Source organism: Fringilla coelebs (assembly GCF_963513975.1).
Source record: "Fringilla coelebs genome assembly, chromosome: 1".
Classification (NCBI taxonomy): Eukaryota; Metazoa; Chordata; class Aves; order Passeriformes; family Fringillidae; genus Fringilla; species Fringilla coelebs.
In genome coordinates this window covers 59,324,181-59,340,906 of record NC_140028.1, presented here as the reverse complement: position 1 = coordinate 59,340,906, position 16,726 = coordinate 59,324,181, and the positions used below count along the sequence as shown (strand labels likewise).

General features: G+C 46.1%; 1 protein-coding gene across 1 annotated transcript; it reads left to right on the top strand.

The window, feature by feature from the left end:
* Positions 1–2,580: 2,580 nt before the first annotated feature.
* DIPK1C (divergent protein kinase domain 1C) lies at positions 2,581–13,777 on the top strand (the record flags this gene model as incomplete). Its single annotated transcript, XM_084211718.1, has 4 exons — positions 2,581–2,763; positions 7,663–8,340; positions 11,797–11,961; positions 13,562–13,777. The coding sequence occupies 4 exons, from the start codon at positions 2,581–2,583 to the stop codon at positions 13,775–13,777; spliced, it is 1,242 nt and encodes a 413-aa protein (XP_084067844.1).
* Between the last annotated feature and the right edge of the window lie 2,949 nt (positions 13,778–16,726).

Below are 16,726 nucleotides of genomic sequence, written 5' to 3'. Positions count from 1 at the left end.
AGACATCCTACTGAGGCTGCCTGCTGGGCTAACTACTCTGATCCAGCTGCTGATGGAGCAGTGGTAGCATGTGGCTGGGGTGGAGACAGGGACAGGACTGCTTCTTCCAGCAATCATTTCCATTAAGATCACCTTACCTGCAACATCTCATTGCATCTTTAAGGTGCAGACATTTGATACAGTTCTGCCTCCAGCACTCCAGAGTGCCCAGCCCTGCAATGTGCATCCCTGCACCAGCCTGGAGGCAACTTCAGAGCTTGCTGACCTCTCTGAAAATAATCTCTGCAGGAAAGTGTTTTACATTTCTCTGCCCTGTCAGCAAGTCAAGAAAGCTCTCCTGGGAAGCAAGGAGTATCTTTCACTGGGGAAAGGGAGTGGACTAGGCAGGCAAGGCAAAGAGGAAAACAGGGAGGTGGCGGGAGACGAGGAGGAGGAAGGAACACCCTTTTATTTTTCAGCAGCAATTAGAGTTGGGTCAGCTGTGACACCTGGTCTGAAATCTCCATATTTTGTTCCTGCCTTAAAGTCAGGTGTAATTAGATTTGTTTTCAGAGCTGTTGTTGAAACACCAATGACATGTATACAGAATTTTGCAGACATTTAATAAAATTGCTTAATATCCTCTGGAGATTGCTGACACACATAGAAGTCAAGATCCAAACTTTAAAATACATGTGTGTTTGGTAGTGTCTAAACTATTACCCAAGCAGTAGGGACGTATGCCTGACTTTCCCCCACCACCTGCATCCCTCTTCCATGTGGGATATATCTTGGGATTGCTCCAGACATCAGTATGGCAGATCTGCAATTTTATCTCCTAGGTGGCAGCAGTCGTTGATGAAAGTTGGCTGTGTTCAAGCCTAGCTTGTGGGAGTACAGAGGAATGGCTGAGCAAAACTCCTCCTTGTCCACTTATTGTCCTAGAAATTTCTGAAGAATACCCCAAGCTGGCTAGAGCTGGCCAGCTTCTGAAAGCATTTCCTATCAGACTGAGAAACAGGATTAAAATCTTTTAGTTCCTAGCTGCCTCCTTGGTCTTTGCTGCTTGCCACATTCCCAAGAAACAGACTGTATCACCAGTGCCTCAAAAGTAAGCCTCTCAGTAAAAGGATCAGGGGAAAGAAAAAAGAAACTTTGAAAAGGTAGTCTCAGCAGGTGAAGAAATGAGATGGTGGAGAAATCAAGCAAAACACACGGAGAGAGGATGTGGCTAATGATAATGATTCTGCGTCTGAGACTTTGGAGATGAAAGTAATTTTGCTCTTCTTGCATCTCCCTCCCCACTGACAGTCTCTAGGAAGGAAATCTGGAATATGTGCAGCAATATTTTTATCTTTCTTTTTCTTTTCTGCCACAGTCTGCCATCTACTCAGAAGCTCCATTTCAAGCCCTGCTCTACTAGGTAGAGGAGAACTGCACTGATCATGTAAAAGGTGTGGATAACGGCTGCACCTGTGTTCTTCCCTTGCTGTTCTGAGATAAAATTTGATCATATCAATAGAGACATCTTTCTTTTTAAAGACTTGTCAAGGAAGTATTTCTCATTAAGTTAGACATGATGCTAAGAACATATATCACTGAACAGAGCTCTCTGAACAGAGACAGTGAACATCTGCACCTGGAGTGAGGAAAGGATGCCAGGACCTTCCTTGCTGCACGGGAACAAACATCTGAGTCTGACCTCTCAGAAAGGTTAACGAAGTCAAATAGAGACTGTCCGGTGGAGCTGACCACGCAATAACAGGGACACAGCTACAGGGAGACAGCGAGAGGGCAGGGAGGCAATCTGTCGACCCCAGCATCCTGGGACCCAGTACACCCTGCCCCTTTTGGCAACGTATCCCCAGTGGCCGCTCGGCTGGCGTTGTCCGCCGGCCGCCGAGGGAGGCAGGACCCGGGGGTGCGGGCAGGAGCCAGCCTGCACCCCGCCACTGGGGCTGGGGGGCTGCTGGGGAGCCAAGTGGCGACGCACTGTGGGGGCGCTGGGGGCTGCGTTACTGAAAGGGCGTCTGAGTCGCTTCTCTCTCTTCCTCCATTAGCTGCGGGAGGATAAAACGGAGAAGTTACTCCAGAATAAATGACAACTTTTTATTCCTTTTCCCATATGTCGGGACACGAAGCTTTCACCAGAGGGACCTGTCCGTCTCCAGGCTGCCTCTTTCAAAGTACCGAGCAGCCGCCTGGATGGCAAAGGGTTCCCAGAGCAGCATTCATCACCCTTCAAACTCCTTTTATTCTCGGGTGAGAAACTCGCAGAGGAGAGGCGGGGGGCGCGGGCAGCAGCCGCCAAGTGGCTGCAGGGGCCGCTTGGCACAGGGGAGCGCAGACAAAAGCCGGCGGAACTACGTGGCTTAAATTCAAAAGGGGCGCTCCGGGCTCCGCCAGGGCAGCCCCGGCCCGGGCAGGGGGCGGGAGCGGGCCGGGGCCGGGGCAGCCCGGCGGGGGCGGCGGGCGCCGGGCGCCGGCGGGAGTGGGACGGGCGTGCGGGGGGCGCAGCGCGGCTCCCCCGGCCCCGCCGCCGCCGCTCGCTCGGGGCCGCCGCGGCTGAAGCGGCCGCCCCAGCGCAGCCCCGGCGCGGCGATGAGGGGCATCCCGGGCTTAAAGCGGCTGCGGCTCAAAATCTGGCGGCGATGCGCCCTGCTGCTGCTCCTCCTCTGGGCTGCCTGCTGGGTGGTGGTGAGCGCTGCGCTGTTCCTCCTCCACAGGAGCGTCTTCTCCGAGAGCTGCACGGACGAGAAAAGCCACCGGATCCTGGCCAGGCTGGTACGTGCCCCGGCGGGACGCGGGGCATCTCCCGGGGGCTGCCCGGCAGGACGAGGCGGAGGCGGTCGGTCCGTCGGGGCTGCTCTCGGGGCGCCGTGCCCGGCTCCGGCCGCCGGAGGTGCCGCATCGCCGGCGCCCCCGGTGCGCACGGGCGGGCGGCTGCCTCCCTACCTCTCTGCCTCCCAACCCCCTTCCCTCCCTCCCTCCCTGCCTCTCTACCTCCCTCCCTACCTCTCTGCCTCCCTACCTCCTTCCCTCCCTCCCTGCCTCCCTTCCCGGGGCGAGGTCAGGTGCAGGCGGCGGGCCGGCTCCCGGGCGTGGGATGCGGGTGCGCTGCTTAAGCCGAACGCTCCGAAAAGGAGGAAAGCTTTCCTCTGGGTGTTGGGGGTTTTTGTTTGTTTTTAGACGAAAAGCTGTTCGTTCAAAAGTCGTCTTGTGCCAGGCAGCTTGTATCGCTTCCTTTATGGTCTGGCGGGGGCTGGTGTGTAAGATGTGTTTAAAATTCAAGAAAGGATTTGCGAATATTCATGAAGGCTTCGCTTAAAAATAATAATGAACATATTTAGGATTGTGTAGGAAACACTTTATGAAGAGGAGCAGCGTGGGTTAATGCTTTTAGTTCAATTTTGTTTCTAAGTCAGGGTATCTGTAGTGCCAGTGGTTAGGTGGGAAAGGAGGAATCCTAGTGGGAATTAAACAATCTATCACTGCAAGCAAGCAAAAACTGACCATAGATTTTCCTTAATTCTGTATAATAAAGGAAAATCAAGTGTAGGCAGTGGTCCTGACAACATGTGTTTAATGGCAGTGAGTTCCAGTTTCAGTACCTCAGGAACCAGATGGAAGTAGGGTTGAGCTCAGGTTTGCAGCTGAAGGAATGATTCCTGCCTCATCCCTATGTGTTCAGGAAGAACACTGGGATATGGAGGTGCACGGAGCTGCCAAGCTCAGGGAGGTCCAGGTCCTTGCCATCGCAGTCACCAATAAACAGATAGACAGAGACTTGTTGCTGTTCTTCAGTTTGGAAAGCGTCAGACAAGGCTTCAAAAGCCCAGGGATCAGATTTCAGTCGCAAGCTTGGAAAGTTGTCTCTATCACTGAGACAGCTCAGGTTCAGACCCTCCTTCCAAGGAAGGAAGAGTAGCTGAGATCACTGTGCTTGTCTGTGAGTAGGTGAATCGTCAGTAGTATCCTGAAGGTTTGTAAGCAACAGTTTTCCCAGATGTTGTTAGAAAGGGCTTGTCCTTCTAGTGGAATAATTAGGAAAGGAGCTTGTCTTCATCCGCCCCAAAAGAAGTTTTTCTACATCTTCTGAACACAGCATGAGTTTCACAGTTACAGAAAGTGCAACTGATCTGTGAAATAAATAACCTGATAGCTTGAGTCTCACACCTTCTATTAAGCAAAAATCAACTTCTTAGAAAAACTATTTTACTAGTCATCTCTCAGTAGGAGATGAGATATTTTGAGGAAGTGAGTGAAAATGCCCTTTCAAGTGGCATTTTTGAAGGTTTTATTTCCTTATTCTGAGTAAGATCTACATCTATGCAGATGTGTACTGCACTGACAAGGCTAAAATAGCACTGGGCAATTTGCAGAGACCAACTTTAACTCTCAGAAAAAAACTCTCCCCTTGCTCTTTTCTAATGCCAGTCTCATCTTCATTCACACTGAACACACTAAGCCATAGCAATCAATTTCTATTCCCTCTGGAGAAATCAATTAATTTTGGCACCTTCCAAACCTGGCTGTGTATTGCATTTACACAGAAGTAGTAGCTAACCAGGCAAAACATCAGTTTCAGGGCACTGATGGTGGTACAGTGAGTTATTTAAATTTATTTAAATCCTTAGCAAGGTTTACATTAATTTAAGCTTTCGCATTCATTTAAACCCAGCTTTTTAAACTTATCTTAATAATTCCACTGAAGACATTAAAAATTACATAGCCAATTTTAATAAGATACATATGAATGAGTCCAAGCTGTGCTTGTGTGTGCATTTTTGTGTAGTACAGCTGCTTCTTTATAAGGCTTTTGGCTTAGTAGCACTTTCATATTTTAGTTTTAAGTATTTGGCACTCAAAGAAGAATCCATGGCTTTCAAAGGTCGATCACGAGGTCGATTTAAAACTGTCTCATCAACAGATCTCAAACTTCAGTCATTAAGACAAGGATGGCAGTTCGGCTGGAGGACCATTTCTGAAATATTTATTTGGGGAACTGATTCTCCCTTTTGAAAGCAGGATGATGGACAATCTTGTATAGTGAAGTCTGAAGTTAGTGGAAAGCTTCCTGTGTAAATAATAAGTGGTCCATTGTGTCATGGCAGGGTAATCTGTATTACCTGGTTAAATGCTTTCAGTCCACCAAATTTGTGTTTTAATACTATAAAAGGCAAGCTAGTACACTGGGGAGCACAACAGTACAAGCCATGCCAATATGACGGAAGACTGTCCTGTGAAACTGTGTTTAGAATGGATGTAAGGATCAAATAATTGCTACAAGATGAACTACCAGCACCAACTATGCCTAAAAGGCTGATAGGAAATGGTTCAATCTTCTTGATTGCTTCCTTGAGGAAGTGTTTTTGAAAGCCTTGCTTGCCTTTGTGACCAGCTGAGAATGCACTTCTGGAAGGCTGATCTGTGTTTCATCACTGTGAGACCATGAGCTCTTTGGTCAAGGCCTCTTTCATAAATCCCAGTTTGCAAAACACTGCACAAGTTCATTGTAAGAAGAATATTATTCCAACACTGTTTGTCAGATACTAGGTTAATAATAAAATATTTATAGCATCAACTGAAAAAACAGCAGAAAAGTCCTAAATAGTAACCAGGTTCCAAAAGGACCTGTCTCTTCTGCCTGTGAAATCTGGGTCTGCTTTTTCCACAACGACTTTTTTTCATTATTGCTGTTAAGAATGATGTGAAGTCAACACAGGAAAATAAGCTGTGCCTTGACATGTTTGGCTACAGGTCATGGTCATGTGTCCTTTAAGTCCATGCATGTGAACCCTCTAAGACTGAACCACAGTAACATTGTCCACAGGGGCAAGCATCCACCCATGTGAACCCAATTACATGACTAAGTCCTATCTTCTCTTATTGTACAAGAAGAGAATTAGATTGTGGTCTGTCAATAGAGTTTTAAATGTGCTTATACTTACAATCCAAAGAAAGCCCCAAAAATGCCTTCTGTTTGTAATTTTCTTTCTAAAATTGCTTAGAGCTCCAGATGGTAAGAACTGCTAACCTACTTTTGTTGAGAAAACTACATTTTCTACTTAAAAAGGTAGAGTAAAATTGTATTACCTTAGTAGGAGTAAATTTTCAAAAGCAAGATCATTGATCTGCATGCTCTGTAGTCTGCAGATCTGAGTGAGTCTCAGAAGTCTGAGTGAGTCTCTTTAGCCACTCTGATGTGGATGAGGATGCAGATGTGTGTGTCCATGCATGGACTCAGTGTCCAGTCACTCATGCAAGAATTTGCCTACCTGACTCTCCTCGCTGGCACTGAATGTTCCCGCTTGGGCTGTGAGAACATCAGAATATAAATAAATTTTGTTTCTCTCTAAACTGCCCTCAGTGAGCTGTTTCTGTCAACTGATCACCATTCTTGGATTTTGGACTTAATCCTCCACCCATTCCCCGGTGTGTTGTTTAGGGCTGCACTCTAAATGTTCCTTGGCATCAGAACATATTCCTCTGATGTACACACCTCAGGGACTGTCCCAAGAAAGTGCATTGCTTGGATGCTATGATCATGTTCCTCGTGTAACAGCCAGTCACAAATGAGGTGGGGCTCAGGCAGCCACCGCAAGTTCTGCACGTGCAGGGGGGACCTGCCAGTTTGTTTAAATGAAGGTTCAAATGCCAGAAAGTGGTGGAGGTGGATGACACCGTCAAGCTGCCTCACAGATGTTTGGCTTTCTACACCATCCCCTCTATTCCCCTTTCACCAGAGACCTCTGATCCTCTCCTCTACTGAGCAACCCAAAGCAGTCCCTACAGCTGCACTTCTGAATGACCATAGCAATACATCAACTGCCTCCACTTTTGGAAATGATATTATGGAAATAATTCTGGCTTGAGAGAAGAACTGGTGAGGGAATCCTTGCAGTTCTTGCACTAATTTGCATTGACCACTTAACTATCAAGCAGCAGTTCCCTTGTTTCCAAAGACTGATTTCTTTCCAGTTAATAAAAGATTAAGTATTGAAGCAATTAATATTAAAATGTCACTTCTGATAGCTACATATAAAACCTGGAGAGTCATTGTGTTCTGCAGCATTTACATTTACAAAAATTCTGGAAGTTCTTGGTCCAAAACTCATCAAAAGCAACCTCTGTGTTTCCTGGTGATACAGGAGGAGGTTATCACAGCTTCCTTCAGAGTATGTTGAGTGCAAGGCTCCAACATACAGACCTGTGGAATGTGTCAGAAAGCCAGCTATGCATGGATTTTCCTTTAGTTTTAGTGGCGATGTCTAAGTTATGCTGCCCTGAACCTTCCGGAGAAGTGCTGCATTGCGGTGTGGCTAAAGCATTGCAACCCAAAATCATACACAGCACAGCCCTAGTGTTTAAAGTTTGTCCCATTGAACTCATATGTGTAAAAAGTTTCAGATTAACAGGTCATCCAGTCCCTTTCCTTGCCCCTGAAAAGCCTGCCCTTTACCATCCCCATAATCCCTGTTTTGAAGGAAAACTCCCCTGGTAATAGAACTCTAGAGACTTCTGAAAAACCATTGAACAACCCAATGGTTGTAGGTGTGTGTTTGCAGTTTCATGACTGCTGCAATCCTCTCGAGCTTAGGACTGTTGCTCATTATTTGTCTTTCTTCTGCATGGTGCATAGGGGTATGGTTCTGCTATGAATATTCTGCTCTTTCACTCCAGTGCCTCGACTACAGCAGCGGAGCCCTGACTGGGGACCTCTGTGAAGACCTGTGTGTGGCACAGAAGCTGGTGTACAAACACTGCCTTTACTATGACAGAGGTAAGAAGGTCATTCAGGCTGATTGGAGAGGCCAGCCCATCATACTGAAGTCCAAAAAAGAAAGCTTTTCAAGCTACCAGCACCTCAGTATGCTAGAGGAGGTTGAACCACAGGATATCACTGAAACAGAGCTTCTGCTTATGGTAGCTTTGGAGGTCAAAAATGCCCTGGGGCTAGAACTGTCTAACAATACCATGGGGCCCCTGTGGACAAGGAAGAAGGGACCACGTTGGAAAGCACAGGTGGCCAGCATGTGGTCCTTGCTCCAGCAGGAAGAATATATCTACTTCAGTTTGCTGCAGGACTTCAGCAAACATGTGCTACGAATTATTGGCTCTTGTGGACACTTTTATGCTGTGGAGTATCTCACAGCTGGACATGCCTGGCACAAAACTCTTTTTCCCTTGGAAAACGTGATCGGCCCCTCCCTTACTGGACACAGAAGCAGGGTGAGAGCCATCATTGACATTGCACTCAGCTTTCTGGACATGGTGCAGCATTTTGATAACGATTTCTCTCACCGCCTTCACCTGTGCGACATCAAACCGGAAAACTTCGCTATCAGGCGCGATCTCACGGTAAGTGAGGCCTTTGGGGTGGCGTTCCAGGAGCCTGAGGTCAAATTCTAGTCTGAAGGTGACTGTGTAGAAATGACATTTCCCTCCTCGTACAGCTTTTGGATAAGTTTTTGCAAAGCCAATGAATTTACAAGCATCAAGGGACATTCTCTGCTGCTTTTCCTCTTTGTAATGTGTATAGCAACATTTTTGGAGTGCTAAATCCTGCTGCTTAGTTTAAAAACTTCTTGCTCGCTTCTGTTTTGTTTCACTTCTTCAAAGGCACTGGTGCAAGGTCCCTTGGATGTGGTGAGGGATGCCTCCTGGAGACCAGGGGATTTCAAAAGCTCTAAATGGAGCTGTAATTTGAGTCATATTTCTGGTAGTGATGCTGAAATGAGAAAACTGTATGAATTTGAAAGCTAAGGCTGAATTCACAGTCTGACACAAGGGGAACGCCCTACATCCAAACACACATATTTGTGCTTCAATGGTCAGCTTCTCTGGTCTGGAAACTGTGCAAGGACAGCAACATGAAACTCCCTACTACTGTCACTGACTTCTCATGGTGCAGCTGCAACCCAGACCACATAGCTATGTATATTTTCTAAATAGTAGTGCAGCTCACATTCGTTCTGTGGGCAGAAATTCCTCTGGTTTTGGTAGGAATTTTGTCTACAAATTGGAGGTACCAATCTGCAGTGAGTGTTTGAACTAGGCCTCCAGTTTGCAGTGTCGTCGGTGGAGTTTCTGCACTCTGAGTGAATATAAAGCATTTTCAGGGGCTTTAAGACTATTTTTAGTACTCACTGAGTGTTAATGTAACACTTGTACCTTCAGAGTGCTAGACAAACACCACCTAAACATACAGCCATTAAGAGCAATTAGAGTGTTTCCCCTTCACCCTTCCCTCCCCTCCCATTGTTTATTCAGGTGCAATACAGCAGCTGAGCCGGGAATGGGTGAGGAGCTACAGCAAGACACTGAAGCAAGCTGTACCACTATTTAGGCAAAGCAGGAATTCCTCAAAGCAGGCTTTGCCCATCTTCCTCAGTTACTCAGGGCTGTGGCTGTCTGTGGCTGAGCACAGGCCAGAGCATCTGTTTCACAACCTGCTTACAGGAAAATAGGGAAAGGGGGATGAATAAATGATGTGTCTTCTCTTATGAGTCCTGTTGGTGAGGCTTGCTTTGCCAGGATCTTACAGTGACCAACCACTTCCAGAATGGAAACACAGCAATGCAGCCTCTTTTTTGTCTCTTCTGTTTGTTTTAAGCAACTTTTTCACCTACTGGTTTCTCGTATAGGATAATTAAAAAACCTCACAACTGTTCCACTATTCCTCATTTGAATAATGAGGCTTCTAATGCCCAAAGAAATGTGCTTGGAATGCAATAGTTTTTCTTTGAGGATTATTTTCATGTGGTGGGGATAAGCCTCCAGCCTTCACATGCTCTCCTGCAGCACAGAGAGGAGCTGTCTGGTAGATCATCCAGGAGAAATTTAAGCTGCCACGGAGCCACATAAGATACAGAGTTAGAAGGAGGTTTGGGTGAATGCACAATGCTCTGGGAGAGCTTCCTCTTTTACCAATACTTCAGAGAAAACTGGAAAAATTGCAGCACGTTAAGCATGACTTTAAATCAGGTCGTGAACCAAGCTGGGCCCTTCCTGTATTTCCTTAGGTACTTTTTTCATCAGCTACGATCACAGCAAAGCCCACCAAAGCATAGCTGTTTACAGGCAGAGTGTCAGCCACATGTGTCTTCACAGGGTCTAGCTGGATGCCCACACATTTTTGTGAAAGAATTTCAGTGAAGCCACTGAACCCTTTCGCAGCCATGTGTTTGGGAACCAGGGCTGCTTTTCCTAGTGGAGCAATGGACAAGATTGTCAAATGTGCTGGCAAAGACCCACCTGGGAGGTGGAACAGTGATGCTGGGACTGGGAAACCCTGCGCTACTCTCACTGTCACTTTTCCAAAGAACTGAACAGCAAAACCACAGAAAGCTTTAGGAAGTAAAGAACCAAAAAAAAAAAAAAAAATTTGCCTGTCCAAACATGTAAAATTCCTTCCTTAGGCTACATCATTATTATAGAGCTCTCCAAAATGCTTAAAAATACTTATGTTTTTAAGATATGCCTCATCTCTGTAAGATTTTTCCCTATGGAAAAAGGAGTAGAACAAAATGAAGATTAGACTATGTTCTTTATTTTGCCTGTGGAAGGTTTATTTGGCCTTCTACCAAACCAGACATCTTTAGTTCCTGGGGTTGATCCAGTTGCTGTTCCAGTCACACAGCTCATCTTCTCCTGTTACTTGGGAGGTCGAATCTGAAAAATAAAACTACCATTTGAGCCCAAGTAACTCTGCTTTGCCCAGGTCCCAGACATTTTCCTCTATGAAAATGTGTGTCAGATGTTGAGAGAGAACATCCCTGATCCTGACTGTCAAGTGTGAAATGCAGCTGTGAACATTTGCTGGCTGCACATTCATGATGTTGGAGACAGGCTTCCTTCCCTGTGGTTACCCACAGCTTGGCTCACATCAGGCAACTGCCATCCCTGTAATGGATTTCTTTCTTTCCCTCTTTATTGCTGTGATTTCTTTAAGTGAAGCATTCAGGGGTGGAGTGGCACTGGCAGAAACTGAGCCCACAACTCTCGGCTTCCAGAGAGGTCTCACCCCCAGCACAGGCAGCAGTTCTGCCAACACTTTGTGCTGCATGCTCACTGCTCTGAGAGCCTCCTGCCAGGGGGAGGAAAGGGACTGACCCCTTGCACTCAGGTTTTTTCTGCTGTTACCAGCTTCTGGCTGGAGTCTGTTACAGGATGTATTTCTGGACTACAAGAACAAGAACTGTGCACAATAAATGTGTCAAACCATAGCAAAGAAGACTGCACAAAGCCAACCCAGCTTTCAGCAACGTCAGGAATTTCCTCCTACAGATGAATAGAATCAAACCCACAGAATGCAAGGACAGGTTTGCAGGAGCTGTACCAGGTGCAGCTATCCTTGCACATCCTGCTGCTCCTCTCTGCAGAGGCAAAGTCAGGGGTTTAGTCTGAATGCTGAGTTCTAAATGACGCTGTCTGGCCCATGGGTAATTGTGCACCATCATGTAATTGAGAGGTTGAGGTGCCATCTGCATGTGCTGCACCAGCAAGTAAATCCATCTTCAGATTGGATAGGTCCACTTTAAGGTGAATCAGTCCAATTGTCCCCAGGGATGCATATTGTTCAAAAAAAAATTTCCATTTCTGGTGTCATTAACATTGGCTGGTTTTTGTTTAAAAAGTGGTGCTTATAAGGTTAGTGTGGCTCAGTTAGGTGAAATAAAGCCCCTGTGATCCCAGTTCCCCTCCAGCAGATGCTCTCAGCACAGCATTTCCCAGAGCCAGCATCAAAGGATGCCTGCTCAGCCCTGTCCGGGAGGCTGTGCCGTGCCAGATCTGATGGGATGTTTTGGTTCACAGGTGGTGGCCATTGATGTGGATATGGCCTTTTTTGAACCCAAAATGAGGGACATCCTGGAACAGAAGTGCACAGGAGACGAAGATTGTAATTTCTTTGATTGCTTTTCAAAATGCAATCTGAAAATCAGAAAATGTGGAGCACAGAGAGCCAATAACAACTTGCAAGTGAGTAGACACAGCTGTTTTATGCATCCGTTCCTTTTAAAATCACACTGACTATAAAATGCGGACAAGAAGACTCTGAAATGAAGACAATCAGGTTATTAAACATGTCCACGTAAGAGTCCTGTTCAGAAATCTTGCCTTGGGGCACATAAACAGATCTTTATACTCTCTCTAGATAGTGTTTATTTGCCATGATTTTCTCTAGGTGTTAGCCCAGTTTCACAGACAGGAGAGCAGAGTAAGCAGGGGCAGGGGATTAGCGCTTCTGTCTCCACTGATGGTAAAGTCATATTCTTGAGTTGCACTTCAAATCCTGTGTTCATTTCTGGGCCCCTCACTTCAACAGAGACATTTGAGGTGCTGGAGAATGTCCAGAGAAGGGCAATGGAGTGTTGAAGGGTCTGGGGCACAAGTCTTGCAAGGAGTGGCTGAGGGAGCTGGAGATGTTTAGGCTAGAAAAAAGGAGGCTCAGGGACATCTTATTGCTCTTGGTAACTACCTGAAAGAAGAATGCAGTGAGGGGTTGGCCTCTTCTCCCAAGTAATAAGTGGTAAGAAAGATAAAATGACACCAACCAGGGAGGGTTTAGGCTGAATATGAGGAAAAATTCCTGAAAGAATGGTCAAGCATTGGAACAGGCTGCCCAGGGAAATGGTGACATCACTGTCTCTGTAAGTGTTCAAAAAACTTGTAGATGTGGCACCTGGGACATGATTTAGTGATAGACTTGGCAGTGCTGCATTGACACTTGGACTCAATGATCTTAAAAATCGTTTCCAACCTTAGTGATCTATGATTCTGTGGAAGTTGAGGCTGTCCAAGTGTAAGCAGTTGTGATTCTCCACTCTACAGATGCAGTGTGTGGGTGTACTGGAAATGGGTGTCCATGGGGTTCTTGGATGAGGTGTCTTACAGCTCACCCAGTTTGTGTTGGTGGGAGGCACTGGTGGAACAGAAAGGCTGGGGGGGTTTAGGTTGTGGGCCTTTTGCCTGCTTCTCCCACCCCCTCACCCTCACCACTCGTTATGCAGCATCATAGGATTATTTAGGTTGGAAAACACCTTTAAGATCATCAAGGCCAACCATTAACCCAACGCTGACAGTTCCACCAACAGATCATACCTCTATTGCCACATCTACACATCTTTTAAATATTCCAGGGACAGCGACTCATCTAATTCCCTGGGCAGTTTGTTCCAGTGCTTGGCAACCATTTTGGTAAAGAAATTTTTCCTAATATCCAGTCTAAACCTCCCCTAGCACAACTTGAGGCCATTTCCACTTATATTGCTTGCCTCCAACCTCCTTTCAGGTACTTACAGAGGTCTATAAGGTCCTCCCTCAGCATCCTCTTTTCTAGACTAAACAACCCCAGCTCCCCCAGCCACCCATAAGGGGTGTGAAGTTCAGGAGCAGCCTGAGAAGGGCCATCCCTTAGCTAGAGTATGGCCTTTATGGACACTCCTTTCCTGTACCTCCCTCTTAGAATGGCTAAAGGCACTTTGGATTCAGATGACATTTTGCTGCTGTCCCAGGGAAGCAGCAGGGCGTTAGTCGTAGCTCCTGAAACACAATGATCTGCTCTTTTTCCTTTCCCCAGGTCATTTGTGACAAAATATTCCGTCGCTGGTTTTCCCCAAATCTCAGAGGAGCGCTGGTTTCCCTGCCCCTGCAGCTGCAGCTGCAGAAAGCCGTGCAGGAGTGTGCTCAGCCGGGGCACACGGGCGCCACGGGGCACCAGAGGGCTCTGAAATCCCTCTCCGAGCTGTACCACCTGCTGCGGGTCACTCAGCGAGAGCTGCAAGGGCCAGAGTAGGCACAAGGGGCAGAGCTGCAAAGCCACACCCCATCTCTGCCATCCCTCCTAACCCCGGATTTTACAGCACAGAGATTGCTTTTCTGCTATGCAAATGAAGGGCATAGCTGCAGGTGCAGGACATCCTGGTAACATCCTCTAAAATGTTAAATTGCTTTACATTACCTGGATTCTGTTCTTGCTTATTCTCCTGAGGAGGCACCACCCCTCTCCATCAGCATACAGCACATCCTTCTGAGCTGCAGTCACTGCTCAGATAGCATCTGAGCGTGGTGCTCAGAGGATGCATTGACAGAAGAAAAGTGTAAGTGCAGCAAGACTTGATCAATAATTAAAAGAATGGGTGGGTGGGTGTGAATAAGCACATGCATGGTGTTTGTTCAAGTTTCTCTGTCTAATGAGGTGGGTTTTTACAGGAGGCACAGATCATTTTGTGGGGAAAAAAAAAAAGGGGGGGATCACAAACAGGGAAATGTGCTGTCACACAAGGAAAGAGCTGCTTTTGTGCAAAGCAATCCTTTCTGATGTCCCCAAATGCATTTCCTCTGGGCCATCGCATTACCTGGGCCACTGCTAACTCTTTTGCAGAAAAATTATATAAAGGTACTTTTGACTTTTCTAGAGCAAAATAATTATACCCCTGCTGAGTTCCCATGTGGGTACTCATATTCTGCAATGAAGAGGTATGAATAATGCTACTGGATTTTCCCATGTGAACAAGCCCTCAGGCACTTGTACATCAGAGCATTTGATAAGAAGCACTCCTTTGCCAGAGAGCAGAATTGCCCAGGAATGTCAACAATCTGTCCTTTGCACAGAACAATATCCAGATGCAGAGTTTTCTTCCACAGTATTTTTTTAATGAACAAAAGGAATTTTTTTTTGGTACAAATTCATTATCTTGCAATCAGTTACGTAAATAAAGATCTCTAGATGAACTTAAAAACATTAACTTTGCCTTTTCAAATGTGCAGAGCTGTGGCTGGAGAAACTAAAATGGGTTCAGGAGACACTACAAGTGCATAGGTCCAATACCAGGCAACATCCCCATGATCTGGTTTTGGCATGAGGACATTACAAACCCCACAAACAGGAATCCTACGTCAGCCCTCAGTTAGAGGAACCCATTTTAAGACTGATGATACTGGTTTGTGGATGTGAGACATGTAACAACACTGAATCTGCTCCATCTTTATGTCCCTTAGCCTTATGACAGCTGTGAAGCCTGTGAGCACTAATTAGACATAAACTTTCCATTTCTGGAGTGGTTCTTTAAAGTAAAGCTAAAGACTGCCTGTGACCAGAAAAATGGGAGCTGTTGAGGAGACCTCGACCCCTTAACAGCTAGCTCAAATTTTCAGACTGCTGCTAGTGTGGTTTTATATGTATTTCTGGCAATAAGCTATCAATTTTTAAAAATCATGCGTGCCCTCAAGAAACTCCTAGGAAGAACAAGGTCAGATGCCTTGCCTGGGGCTGGACAAGCTGCTGCTAAGCTGGAGCTCCAGCTTAGCAGATGCTGAATGGTAAAGTTACTCTCAGTCTACGCTTCTCCTTTGACCAGGCAGGCAAAGAATGCTTAAATACTTTAAGATCATTCTTTGCAAAAGCAGGAAGGCAGAGCAGAATAAGAAGAAACATGAATTCCAGAACAAGCCCTGTTACAAAGTCATGAAATAGATGGAGAAAATAATTAAGGACAGAATCAGATTGTGGCAAAGGAGGGAGGATAGGTAAAGTATCAGTTAGAGAGAAGACAAGAAAAGATAGATGAAGGGAAAATAGAAAAAAAAAGAAGTGAAAAACACCTCAGCCTTTGTAGAAAGATGATTTATGATGCAAGATTCAATAAAGTGACATTTAGTCTGAGGAAGAAGATGCTGAAGATAAACATGATAACTTTCTTCAAAAACTGAAAGAAGTTGATAAAAAGAGAATAGGAGAGAACTGCCCTGGACAGATTGCTTTGGTGGATATGACCAGCAATAAGCTTAAACTATAGCAAGGAAGAAAACAGGTAAGACATTTGCTACAGGCTTTCTGATGGAAAGAAACTGAAGATATGACACAAATCATCTGGGAAATCTTCAGACTTCACAGACTGTGGTTTTTAACTACAGGCAAGAGTGAGTGCCTGTCAGGAATTATATACATGCAATTAAGTAGGTGATGCTACCTTGAGGTAACCTTTACCTCCAAGTCATGTGATTTTGTTATCACCAGTTAGCATTTGTGCTTTTGTGACACAAATCAATTTTTGTGCTCCCTCACAACAAATCCCTCCTTCTGGATCCTTGCTAGGTCAGGAGGGACTCAATATAAATCCCAAATGCTGCTGGGGAGCCTGAAGATACTATACATCTTCACACATGCAGATGCTCCTGTTTCCCTGGTCCCATTCTTTCCTCCTTCCCAAGCTCAGAGGGCACTTTCAGGGAAAAGCAGGCATCACAGAGACCCTTGGTGCTTTTCAGCAGAGTCAGGCTCCCCCCATGGCAGGGATCCCCTTCCCATTTCCAGATTTGCGTTTCAGACAGGATAAATTTCTGTTGGGTGGGATATTCCACTTTAAAAACAGGCAGAAAAAACATAGTGAAATGAAAACTGGCGGCAGCCAAATGCTGGTGGAATGTGACTCTGCTCAGAAAATCCTTTTTCCTTGGCAGGATATAGGAAGGGAAGCTGCCTTTGACAGATTTGTCCAAACCCTTCAGGGCCTGGCTTCAGCCACCTCCACCTGGCAGGGACCTCCTTCCCCCACACCACACTTTCCCAGGACATTAGGTTTCACTTCTTTTCAGGATCCAGAGAAACCTCAGAAACCTCTTAAGATCAACACAATTGGGTTATTTGTCCTTGGCTGGGCTGTGAGATTACATATCACTGATGCAGCCAGCTCCAGGCAGGCTTTGGTGCACACCTTCAAGGAGACAAGGAGAATCTGACAGG